Here is a 13,507-nt window from a genome sequence, read left to right as displayed (position 1 = left end):
GTTGGATGGGGCCCTGGGCAGCTGAGCTGCTGGGGGGCAGCCCTGCCCATGGCACGGGGTGGGACTGGGTGGGCTTTGAGGCCCTTTCCAGTACAAAACATTCTATAATTCTATGATTTCTATCTCTGTCAGCCTTGTCAGGAGAATCTATAGCAGAGGCATCTGCATCCCCTTAAACTAATTTGTGTGGCAATTTTCAAGGCTTCTACTGCCCTGATTATTCATGAGGCAATAATTCAGCTACCATACAGACATGGAGTGAGCCACAGACCTTCTGAAAAGGCTTTCTATTTTGTCTTAGAATCGTTTAAAATAACCTCAGAAGGACTATAGACCCATTATTTATGTTATGATTTATGTTAGTAATTACAGAATGTGATGGAGTAATGGGAGAGGAAAAAAATCCCCCCACCTCAGCAGCAGCAGTATGGGAAGATAAAAGCCCTGGTGTTTCCAAAGAGCCAGTTGAAACATGAGACATTTTTTATGTCACTGAAGTTGCTAATTAGACTAGAAAGGAACCTATGTTTAATTAATGTGATTCTTTTTAAGGTCACACACAGAATTTCTATGTGTGCTTAACCTCCTCCTTCCTGCTCTGCTATGCAACCGCTGCTGTCCCGTAAGCAGTTTACCTGACAAACCACAGGTAGCTGCTTATTCCCATATCCCTTCCTATTTCAGACTGGCAAGTAGCTAATTCTCCAGGCTGGCACATCCTTGATTTGAAAGGCAAATGTCATTTCCTGGTCTTAAAGCTACTCATCAGCCACCTGAATCATTAAAAAAATTTACAGCTGTCACAAGAAGCAGAGCAGCATTTCTGCTCACTGGTGTCTAGCATTGCTTGTTGATTTGCAACTTCCAACTTGCTTCATGTAGGAAAAACAGCTTTAAAGGGAGCAGTGAATCCTCCCCCTCTGCCTTCAAAGCTACTGCTGGTAATTAAGATTTTGGAAATAAACAAGGATCTTTCATTTGTGGTTTAAGCCTTCTATAATAACCACTGTGACTCTACTTTGACCTTCTGAGCAGCTCTTGTGCACGCTCTTCTTTCCCTACCCAAACTGAAATTTTGGCAGCAAGTCATGAAAGTGCTGTAGCCACAAGATTTTCAAGCACTGGAAAAATAAGTGAGGTGGACTCTGTGTATGATTTTAAGGATTCAGACTTCTGGGGAGGCCAATGAACAATGTTAACAGCAAGGGTTTGCAATATCTGTGAAGATAATTTGCACACAATAGAAGCACTGCTACCCATGAGCAGCACTGGACACCGCTTCATTTGGTGGGGGCACCAGACAATAGGACTTTTCAGTCACTATGGGTCCCAGTAAGCAGCAATTTTCATAATGATAACCCTGAGGTGGCCATCTCAATTTTGACTTAATGGCCACAGACCTAACTTGTGGCAGAAAGAAGACCTTGAGCAGGTGGAGCTTGGGAGCTGACCTAAGAGTTGGGGTTTGCTCTCATTCAACAGCTGAATTAAAGTTCCTAGAAAGCCAGCAGCAGGACAGGATGAGAGGGACTTAACGCTCAGCAGAGCTAATGAGGAAGGCTTCTAGGGATCCCAGATGGTGCTTTTAAGTAAACGAGCATCAGAAAGCCTTGGCAAGGGAAATCAAGCGGGCCCCTTCAGCCCTGAGATAACTAGTCAGAGCAGACCTGAGGCTCCCAGAGAAAGTGTGTGGCCAAACAGATGGTGCCAGGCAGAACTGACAGGAAGGTTCCCCCTCTTAGGAGGGCACTTAGTTCCCAGTGCTAGCCACCTGTTTTATTCAAGCCCAATGTGGACATGACACAAATTTGCACTAAGATTTGACAGAGGTTTTTGATACTTCATTAAGGTGGCTGTTTCTCCTTCACATGAATGACAGAAAGCAACAAGCAATATCACCTCAAAAGGGATTGAGGAGACAAGTCCTGCTATCTCAGTGAGCAAGCTATTGTGCAGAGTTCAGTGAGGAAATATGGAGACCTTCCCATGGCCCAATCCAGTACTCGCATGAATCTCTGGAGCACAGGATATTTGGCTTTGCCATGGCTTATTTCCTGTCATAGAACCATTAAGGTTGGAACAGCCCTCAGCGCCATATCCACACAGTTCTTGAACACTTCCAGGAACCCCACCACTTCCCTGAGCAGTCTGTGCCACTCTTTCTGACAAGAATTTTTTCCTGATATCCAGCCTGAACCTCATCTGGTGCAACTTGAAGCCATTACCTGTCATCCTGACTGGAACAGGATAAAGACACATTTTCTTCCCCTGTGAAGGCAGGGGTTTGGGAGCTGCTTCTCCTAAGTAAAATGAACTTGGGAAGTACCATCAGAAATAATCACCATGAAGCACTCAACCAACTTGTAAATACTGAGGGTTTTATTTCCACTTCACATGGTCTCCGACAGACTCCTAAACAAGGCCAGTTACAAGTTGGTATGCCCAGAGTTCTCAGTGGTTTTCCCAAAATGAAAGAAGTTCTCAGTAAACACTGTACATAGCCAGTTGAACTGCTAACAATAATTTAAAAACTCCTTTTGTATAGTCAATGCAAGAATATCAACAATAAAAGTACAGTACAGGTAAATTCACGACAATATTACAGTGGAACAGATGGACTCACGTTTATGTGACGGCAGAAGTACAGTAGCAGTATGTACATGCACTAAAGTGCGAGGACCCAGAGGCATGCAAGTCAAGTATCGTAGGTGTATTTTACAGCTAACGCCATACGACTTTCTGAGGCATTCTTTTTTTTTACACTTTTTCTTGTGTATACCTGTATTCTCCTCCATTTCAGCTAATGCAATTCTAGTGAACTAGCTTAATGGCTTTCTTCACTACTTAAAAGGTATTGCTTCAGACAGTTGAAGCACCTTTAAGAAACTTACATTTAAAAACTGATAACACTGACATTAAAATAGAATAAAATTAACTTAAGACTCTAGTTTCACATGACGAAAACAAAAACAAAAACAACCCAAAAAACCCAAACTGAAACTGAAAAAATAACAGTGCAAATATAACCGAAAGGCAGTCATTATTTGGAGAGAGCGTGAGCACGTATTCAAATTCCCTTAAAACTTAATTTACATTTTATTTTAAATCTTACTTTATATCATTTTTACTTTTTTTTTTTTTTTTTTGTTAATATACTGTATGTAGAAAAGATGGAGACAAAAATAGTTTTCTCAGCTATGAAAAAAAATTAAGTTATTACAGGCACATTAACTGTTTCATTCTAGAAACACCTCGATTTCACGGGTCGGACATTCAGCAGCTGCGTTTGAGAACATTCTTTGACCTCCACTACGGGACTCCTCCGTCAGGCCCCCTGCAGAGGCCAGCCCTGGCGCGGTGCCTGCAGCCGCTCACGCCAACTGGTCTCCCTGGCTCACAGCCTCCGCTGGCGGCTCCTTGCCTCCACTTTCCTTTGAGGAAGTCAGGTCTCCGGTTGACTGTGACTGTGAGGCAGTAGGGGAATGTGAAGCCCATCGGGATGGTGGGCGCCGGTTCGCTGGTCTCTCTGGCCGGGAGAAGCAGGGTTCAAGGGATGGGGCTAGTGCAGAACAAGGCAGTTCCTTGGCAGCCAAAAGAGCAAAACAGTGGTTAGTGACTAGCATTAGAAGCCACCTGCATGTGTAAATAATTAAAAAATAAGTAGAATTCAAGCTAAAGCTAAGCATCTGTCATGACCCAGGACAAAAACAAGCAGTGAACATCTTTCTGTGTATGGGCTCCGATATTTGTGTACATGTCTGTGATTTATGGATCAGATAAGGAGAGAATGAAAGAAAGAGGTCTGGGATGAACTGAAGTAGCTGACAAGCTTCCATTTACTAATTCTTTTCGAGCTAGAAAAATACATTTGCATGATAATATCACGATACTGCATTATACTCATTGCATTGCTCCAAGTGTAGGCCAGGTCTGGCATTTGGAAGTAAGGTGAAAATCAACTACTGATTCCTGCCTGCCTCAGATTTCAGACTCACATGCAGGAAACACCTCTTAACACAAGAATAACGACTGTAGGGCCAGCTGTGACCACCCTCAGCTGGATTAAGGATGAGGCTTACCTCTAGATTTCAACTTCTGGAACATCACTCCTCACTGCCAGCTGGTTTTGCTTGAATTACAGGAATCAGTGTTACTGTACATTAAAGATGACATTTACAGAAATGGAGGAAAACTGAAATTATATTTCTCCACCAGTTTTCCACCATTCAGACTACCTGTCCTACTAGAAATCATATGCACTTGTCATTTTTAACCCTGGCACTAGGTTGATAATTGCTTCTTGTATTTATGGGCTCTGCTAACTGCACAGCCAGGCTTCTTGCCTGACTCTCTGTTCTCACTGCATCAAGGTGACTGACTGTAGGAGCAAGCTTGGCTTGTAAAGTAAAAATTCTGAATTTCTCTGCATACTTCTGCATTTATCAAAACAAGTCAGAGGAGTCTAAACAAGTCAATCTATAGATCTGCATACATTGAAGAGAGTGAAATAAATACCAGTCTATACAACAGAATACAAGCTGGTGGTAAATGAAGAGAGAGATCAGGAGTGACACAATGCAAAAGACAAGCTCTGGCACAGTAAGCCAAAGGGAAGCCAAGGGAGGAGTAAAACAACACAGTTGGAAGCAGCAGACTCAGTGCAGAGTTTCAAACAGAGAAGATAATGGAGAATATTGGGTTAGGTAACATGATGTGATGGGCAGTGAACAAACACGGTGATATGCCATCGAACGTCTCGGTTGGGTTGGGATGTTACATGACAGAGAGACTGATTTCAAAGACATGGAGCAGTAGTACTGGAAATGGAGCCCGTGCAGGTGTGTGCAGTCTGTGGAAAGTGCCTCAGAGGGTTGGGGCAGGGAAGCCTTGTGAAGGGCCAGAGCTCAGTGTCTTTGAGCAATACGCAACCAGCTCAGCTGCAGCCCATTCCCAGGCAGAGCCGTGCCTGTCAGCCCTCAGTGCTGGGCAGCAGGAGCACTGGGTGGGTGCTTGGCCATGGCTTCAGGCCTACACATGCACCATCACTGCACATCCTCTCCCCCCACCCCTGTGCTGCAAGCGCAGATGTGGCCCTCGCTGAAACATAAACCAGTGCTAAGGAGAAATCTGACTCCGTGTCCTTACTTCACCCTATCCCATCACTCCTGGGGTCTGAGAGCTGCCACTCATTTTTGGAATCTTTGTGCATAGCTGTACCTACCAGCCATGCAACATGATGAATCCAGGCTGTGTAATTTGTGGGCTTTGCTTTTGACTCCCTCTAACAAGAAGCTTAAAATGGCATCTTCATAGTGCTGCTTGCTTCTGGCTGCTTTATCCTGGTTTCACAGCAGTAAATGAGAGTCACCAGTGTATAACAAATATTTATTTCCACTGCTGCCACCCAGTTGGTAAGTGTCTTTGTGTACGGAATGGTTTGGGTTGGAAGGGACCTTAGGGACCACCCAGTCCCAACCCCCTGCATGGGCAGGGGCACCTCCCACTAGATCAGGCTGCAGAAAGCCCCAGCCAACCTGGCGTTGGCCAGGTTGGAGCATACCCACAGATGTAGGCCAGCTTGTTCAGAATGGCAGGTTTAGGCTCATCCTATCTCATTGGTGCCAGGCACTTGCCCAGCGTAACACCATGCTACACTGCCATCTTGCAGAGGAGGGAGCGGCAGCCCAATGCTGTAGGTATCATGTTGGATGCAAAGGCAGATGCTAACTTTCTCAGAGAGTATTAAGGAAATCAAGCCATCTAAAGGGAACTGCCAGGAGTGGTTTTTGAGATCCCAAGTGTCCTCCCTTAACATGTGCAGCTGCAAAAGCTAGTCATGTTGAAAAAATCTGACATCCTAGGGGTGATTTACTTTGATGGTTACTTGAGGAGTGGGTGGAGAAGCAGCACCTCTTTTAGCCTGGATTTGTGAAAGAAGGTTTCAGTTTTAGTTTATAGCTATTTCCTAGGTCAGGCTGCCAGCCACTGTGGCTATGCCTACATGAATAAATACATAAAACAGGCAATTTTCTGGCTCTGAGGCTGAGTGAATGGTCCAGCCAGCCAGCTGGCACTGGCCAAAACTGGAAGCAGCTTAATGATGAAATGTGACTGTCAGCCACAGGCTGGTGCTTGAGACCCCCTCCCCAGCCCTCTCCACCTGCTGCTACAGATACAGCCTAAGGGAACATAGCAGCCAGAAGCCCCACACAGGAGTGTAAAGTGATAAAAAAAAATGTTAAAGATCTGAATATCCCCCCAACATTTTTGGATACTGTAAACTGGTCTTCAGAAGAAAAGAAGAAAAAAAAAACTAAAACAAAAAACCCAACCACACAAATTCTGACCTGTGTCACTTCTCCATGACCATGCACGTTCCCTGCTCATGCTACCACAGGAGGTAGCAGCTTGGGTTTCTATTCTGAGCACCCCCAGACCATTCTGTACAAAGGACTACACGGAGATGTCAGGTGAGCACCACTGTGGCTGGGGTCATTTATTTCCTTTCAATACCGCACTTGTTCAAAGTGACCACTTTCAGAAAGTTGTGGAAACAAGGTAGAAAGGACTTACAGCAGTGAGGCAGGCAGGGTTAGAGTCCCCAGGGGGCAGTTAATAAGACAGTTTGGTTCTGGACAGAACAGACAGAAAAGAAAAAGAAAGCAAGTAGGTTGGAAAGAACTGTTTTAATCAATATATTTTTTTTCTTAAAGAGAGGGTTTCGTGCCAGCAAAGAAGTCTCCAGATGTTACCACCCATCCAGATCATGTTACCGCTGTACCAGAGGGAAACTAATAATGAAAGTAAAAGATAAGCCACCAGCAGAAAAAGATTCAGAAAGAAAGGAAGCGAACACACCAATCCTTTACAGTCTTGGCACAGTCTAGAAGGAAAACAATCCAAACATTTCTACTCAGCAGAGAAAGACATCCATTATCCTTTGCCAACCTTGATTAAGGCTATGGGGAAAATGATGTTACCATGAAATAGGAATAAAGCTGTGTCTTTTTTTCTTTTGTCTGATTTTGAGAGAGAATTTCTGCTTAGAAAATCTTTAAAAAGCATAAAACCCACTTATGTTTATGTTGCTCAGAAGCCTCTGAAGGTTTCATGACAACTCTTTGCCTCAGACTTCTTTCCTGTTCCTATTTAACAGCGACTCTGGGAGAGAGACTCAAACAGAGCAAAAGCTCTTTAATCCTGGCATCACCTCCCCTTCTCTGCAACATTCCCCCTCCAATGCTGAGCCGTTCAGTAGCAAGTGTGCAACCACTGCTCCGCCCTCTACGTGGATCCTTGGGGACGGTCCTTCTGCAGCGCTGTCTTCAGAAATGGGTCTGAGCCATTCTGTCCCTCTGACTGGGACAGGTATGTCACCTCTGTCATTTATGCCCTCGGTAGTCAGAGGAGAAGAACACTCATGCTGCTTCTATGTTGTTAGTTAGGGAAAATTATTCTGCATTTTTTAATGGTAATATTTGTAAATCCCATGATATGCAAGTAAGATGGTGGTTTGATGAATTAGCATGGTAAGAGACTTCTAGGCTAGGCTTGATATGAATTTATTTGTAAGCAGCTCTGGGCAAGTCAGAAAATACACTTATTGTTATGTATGCATATACACTCACATGCATACATACATACGTATGTGAATGTATAAATATACATATGAACTAGACTTCACATTGCAGCAGTAATATAAAAGTTAATTGCGTAACTAAAGCACCCCGAAGCTCAAATTAAGAAAAAATCACCAAGAGGTGCTCCATGTAAGTTTAAAAGTCATCAATATACCATGCTATGACTGCATGAAAAAGAAGAAAAAAAGAAGGCGCCCTGTGGTGAGGTCACTTGTCTTGGCCAGAAGCAAACAGGTGATGGAGAAGCTGTGCAGGGATCTTAGGAGGGTGTCAAGGGCAGCACTGACATTGGGTCTGCCCCAAGCACAGCCTGCCTCCTCCTTGATCATCATGTGCTATGTGCAATTTTTTGTAAAGTATGATTTATGTGGCCAGGATCATACAGAAGTAACCCAAGGTATGTGCAAAGTCTAAAGGCAATCGTGGTATTGTTTGCAGCAGTGAACCCACACTTCATTAAGGGTATATTGTAAAGCATCAACTCACATAGGAAAAGATAAGCCTATCTTGGTGTGACTGCCCACCACCTTCCTTTTCAATGCACCTGTGCATCCAGACAGCAGTCATAACAACTGGGTAAGAGTTGCAACTAAGAGCAAAGCTTAGCTCTGAGGCTTGGAACTCAAAAAATGAGGCAGAAGATACTGAGAATTCACAAACAAGGGCAAATCTTTGCCAGGCTGATGGTCAATGAGATTTTACTAAACAGCATTGACGTAAATCTCTCCATGCATCAAACTCAGGTACTGACGCTGGTTGTATTTTGCCAGCAGCAATTTGTGGTGGTGTGGGATGGCATCCATTTATTTATATTTGAGATCTGCTGAGACATTTAAAAGATGCAGGAGGAAATCAAGAGTTTTCAGCGATGCCTGGAAGGCAAAGCTGAGTTGAATCTGTAAGAGTAAAGCATGTACTTTCTAATAAGGAGTTGTATGTTCTTGGTATTTCAAACAGAAAACAAAATACATACATAGTGAGAAAGAGTGAAATAAATTAGGCTTTAGTTTATTCTGAGGTTTGTGCACAAAGCTTACTTTCGTTCACCATTACTTAAAATGTGCACATGGTTTTTTTTTAAATGTACAAAATTCCTTATTGACATCTGTTTAGACAAAGGGAATATATCCTCAGCTTTGGATGCTCTGTTAGGCAAAAAAGATTGTGTTCCCTCAACGGCACTTACAAATGATCTGTTGATCATGTCCATTACAAGGAAGTTGCTTGTACAAGGCAAAATGCAGAACAAAAGCCTCAGCACTCAAGTTTCCACAAATCCTCCATCTCAAATGTTGATACTGGAAATGGGGTCTGTACCTTCCCTTGAGGCTACCTGAGGCAGGAGTGATAGGGAGCAGACCCAGCAAGGTCCAGTCAGCATTCTGGGACACCACCAGGGTCAAGAAGGAGCTGTCCCAAAAAACCACTGGGATGCTAAAGGGATGGCATGGAGCTGAGAGGATGAATTCTCCTGCACGTGTTCTGGTGAACACACTGACCAGCAGGACATGTGCCATTCTGATGCTGTACTACCAGCAAGAGCTGGGCCTAACTCAGCTTCTGCAGTGTTTCTCAGGGCAAAACTCTCTCACACACAAGGTTTGCCAGAAACAGACTTAAACTTGGTAACTGAAAGAGCTTTGTCCATCATTACACCCTCTGTTTTGGTTGATTGCTTCAGCACATTACTGGAAATGAGGATCTGACCCCAGTACTTGGGCATACCTGCTGAGACAGACGATGGCTGTTGCACTTGTGACAGTACAACAAAATACCAATAAAAAAAAGTTCCTAAGCACTAAGTAGGTTTGTGCTTAGACTAGTTGATTATCTTTCTTTTTTCTTTTTCTTTTTCTTTTTTTAATATGACGAGGCAGCAACAGTCAATACCAAATGCTATTTAATCACATTCATTCATGCCATTTAATCACATTCACAGACCAGAGCCAAACTTACTCAGATATATCCAGAAAAGGTATGCTGAAGGACCTGAAGTTTTGGTTCGGGGTACTGAAGTAACTATTTTTCATGCAAACTTGCTATCACCCAATGTTCTGAAGGAAAAAGAGCCTACCTTTCCATCCAGCATAAAAAAGAAATTTTCTCAGACCTAGAGACCCTAGAACATCTGTAATGCATGGTGTGTTTTGTAACAGAAACCCCTTATCCCAGTCATTCAGGGGAGAACCATCTTTATCCTGTAAAGGATAAAGCTCTACTGACATTTTCAAGCCTGATAAGCTGTCAGGATAGACAGTCAATTCTTTAACCAGTTCTTCAGAGACTAATCCAATAGTTTCACGACTGGGATTTGTTGGTGGTATCATGCAGGACTAAGATATTCACTGAAAACAATTGGCAGGACTGTAAGACACTTCATAATGCATTTGATCAAAGGAGAGTGCATTTAGCTATAGGAGGAAAAACAAACAAATTCATTACCTCTATGGACCCTGGATCTACTTTGACAATTTCTCCTGTGCTGTTGTCATTGCTAAGATTTGGTGGGCTGTGTGAAGGTAGCCTTCTCTCTTCTTTTAAGGCATGCTCCAAAAGTTTCTTATTCAAGATCCTGGCAGCATTTTCTGTAAGTGTATACCCTGGAGGAGCAGATAAGTCCTGCCTGATACTTGTCACCTCAGTCCCATCTTCCTTTTGTGTCTCTGTACCCAAACGGAGAGGACTGGGTGATCTGCCACGGGCATTAGTACAAGGTTCCTGCAACGGGCCCAGCTCTGGTCTGGGTTCTGCTGACCTGGATCGGCTGCTAGACCTGGGACATTTTTGGAAGGTCTCATGAAAGATGGGGCTATGGTCAATGATGTTGAACAAACTGGAGAGGCCATCATTGATGGTGGTATGGACAGGACTCTCCCTTGTAGTAGTTGATCGAGCCCAAGCAGACTCGCTGAATCCTTTCTGAGGTGTGCCAGGCAAAGTCCTGTTATTTGGCTGGTCTGATTTGGGTAGAATTTTTCTTTGCAGCTTTGGAGAGCCATATTTGGGGGAGCAACATGTGCGTTCAAACTTAGCCTGGACCTTTTCAATGACGGGGGTCACTTGCCTGCTTCTCAGGCTTCTGGATGGTGAAGAGACAGGCGTGGACCCCCCCTTTGGCGTCAGACACTTGTGTGGACTGCTGGTGATATTGCGCAGGGTTTCTGTCTGCAAGCCAACACTGATGGTCTGGGTGGTCTGCGTCCCTGTTGTTCTCATGCCATTGGTTTGACACGCGGTGTCCTTAAACTGAGGCTCTCCTGAATTAGAGTTAGAGCGTATTGCATTTCGGACAGAGAAAGCAACCTCCTTCATATCATCGCTCATGTTTTTGGACATCTCCAAGCTGTGCAAGGGTGAGGCAAAGCCCACAGTAGTGCAAATAGGATGTTCAATGGGATGAAGACCATTCTCCAGAAAATCCTTATGGTGTTTGGTCAGGTCACAAGACCATCTTCCAAACATGTCGGAGGAAGGACCTTTTGTGTCAGCAACGTTCCCCATAGCTTTGGTCATAGAAAACAGGAAATCTGGCTCCACTTGGTTTTTCCCTTCACTGCCAGTTATCACTGAGTTATCAAACCTACGGACCACTGGTGGGCTGTGGAAGATCCGAACTCCCATTTTTTCAGTTACACCATGACTCCTTGTGGGCTGCTTCTGGCAGTGCTCAGGGCTGGTCATGGTGTTGGTTGTCATTGTGACACTGGTGGTGAGGTACCACGATGAGGCCTGGAAGGGATCTGGAGTAGGGTCATTCCCAGCTTTCCCAGATTCTGTCCTTTCTGTCCACCCTTCTGCAGGCTTCTCGGTGCCCCCCCCATGATTCCTGGTGCTACTGTAATCCCAGTTTTTGTTGAACTCCTCGATGTATTTCAGATCATCAGGAGACAAAGGAGGGGTTATGTCATCTTTGCTGCTGGATAAAGGCAAGTTTTTTTCTGGTAGAAATGGAGAAATATCCATTAAGCGTTGGAATTCTGACATGGAAGAAACGGACATTGCCCTGCAGAGAGGAACACAAGAGTACCACTCATAGCCTTGAAAATTCTCACAGAGCTACTATTTTCAAGAGAAAACTGACTGAGAAAATCCAACTTTTACTATCTGCTTCTATACAAAACCACTTTAGTTTTCATTTAGACCCACTTTTCTTGTTTGTTTGTTTTTTTTTTTTTTTAAATAGCTGTGAAATGAAAGCATTCCTGATGGGTTATTAAAAGTACTGAACAGTTTATTAATGCTTCTTAATTTACTGCCTTCTCATGGATTACTGCTTGGCAAATGTCTGAAATATGAAGCAGTACGGTGCATTTCAGAAATACATTACCTACAGAAAACTAGTCTTTATGACAATATGAGGCAGACTTTTCAAAGCAAATACAGAGCATTTCCGACTTGCTGTGAAATCAGCAAGTCCACCCCCACTCCTGAGATTGCTCAGGATGCAGGACACACAGCTGAGATGCAGTTACATTTAACAGGCATGCTGTACTTTGAGAGAAGGGAGTCTCTACATGATAACAGTGGATTTTTGGCTTTCCCACACGTCATCAGTTCCTGCAAATCACAGACTGACTTGCCTTACTGCTTCGCTATAAGGAAAAATCAAACAACAAAACAATCTTTCTCAATGGGACTTCTTAAAAAACATAAACGAGTATAGTTATGAGAGTCAGTTCAATGATGTCTCTAAATTTGGATAAGGTCTCTTTGGATGAGTGCACTTTTGAAGTAAATCTCCTACTCAGATGCTCTAGTTTGCATGTGGGGATAAAAACGATCTGGAAGATACTCTCCAGAAGCACAGGAAGGCACTCTAGGGCCAGATGGGCATTCAGCCCATGAGATCAGACCAGAACTAATTCAAAGCAAAACATCCTGGACATGCAGGAGTATGTCAGGTCCTTTTCACCAATGGTTTTCCTCTATATATCTACGTCTACAGGTCTGTACTACCTGCTAACAAAGCAGCAGCACTGTGAACTTTCAGACAGTTTGATCTTTGTGCACCACAGCTGAATGTGGCCCAAGTTAATCGGAGCAGAACAGAAGCATATTGAGACAAATTAATCCCTGGCTAAATCCATTAATCTGGATTGCTGGCTGATTAGGAGGTGGCACAGCTATGCCTGGAGCCTGTGCTTTAGGCACAAGAGTGCCAAAACTCTGGTTATCTGACTGTTTGCTGTTTTTTTTTTTCTGCAAGTTTTATTCACCTTTGAAGATTTCCTTTGTGTGTTTCTTCCTCCTGAAGAAAAACAAAAACAAACAGTGTAAGTCATTTCTGAACCTATTTGTGGCATTAACTTGTGGATGTTCTGTCATTCACTTCTAGGTGGTTCCACCAGGTATGTCTGACTTTAAAAAGCAGCTTTCTCTCAGATAGGGAATCTTAAATTGCCTCTGAGAATACTCTTCTCTTTGCACATAGGCAGCAAAATGGTCAATCCCATTAGGATGACAGCCTGCACACAGAAAGCCTGTATGCTACATCTAGAACAGCCTTGAACCTGTACCTATGGAAAAAAACACAGCATTTGTAGCTTCCTTCCATTTGCAATTCCCCTGCCCCTGCTTGGCACTGAAATAGAAGTAAGCTGCAAATGGCTTTTTTTTCCGCATGTACAATGTATTGTTTTGGACTACTTATTTGTAAGCGAATGTGTTCATGGAATGAATCTGCTTCATGTCAGAGGCCTTGATGTGCTGAAATAAGAGATAAAATGTGATCCTTTGACATAAGATTTCAATATATGTTATTTAGGAACCATCAAAAGGCACCATATGAAACCCATTAAGATAGCTATATTAAATGCATGGGAAGACTATTACTTGCTTCATAAGGGGAATACCTACAGTTTGCTAGT

General features: G+C 43.5%; 1 protein-coding gene across 1 annotated transcript in view; it reads right to left on the bottom strand.

The window, feature by feature from the left end:
- Positions 1–3,371: 3,371 nt before the first annotated feature.
- The window catches only part of MTCL1 (microtubule crosslinking factor 1), a gene marked incomplete at both ends in the record, with an annotated part of 98,405 nt that continues 88,269 nt past the window's right edge, over positions 3,372–13,507 (bottom strand). Inside the window, 3 exons of the mRNA XM_079533618.1 lie at positions 3,372–3,581; positions 10,083–11,643; positions 12,857–12,888. Of these exons, the coding sequence (XP_079389744.1) occupies positions 3,372–3,581; positions 10,083–11,643; positions 12,857–12,888 (1,803 nt within the window). The remainder of the gene's footprint in view (positions 3,582–10,082; positions 11,644–12,856; positions 12,889–13,507) is intronic.

This window comes from Tetrao urogallus (assembly GCF_951394365.1).
Source record: "Tetrao urogallus genome assembly, chromosome: 3".
Taxonomy (NCBI): Eukaryota; Metazoa; Chordata; class Aves; order Galliformes; family Phasianidae; genus Tetrao; species Tetrao urogallus.
This window is presented reverse-complemented; position numbering and strand designations above follow the sequence as displayed.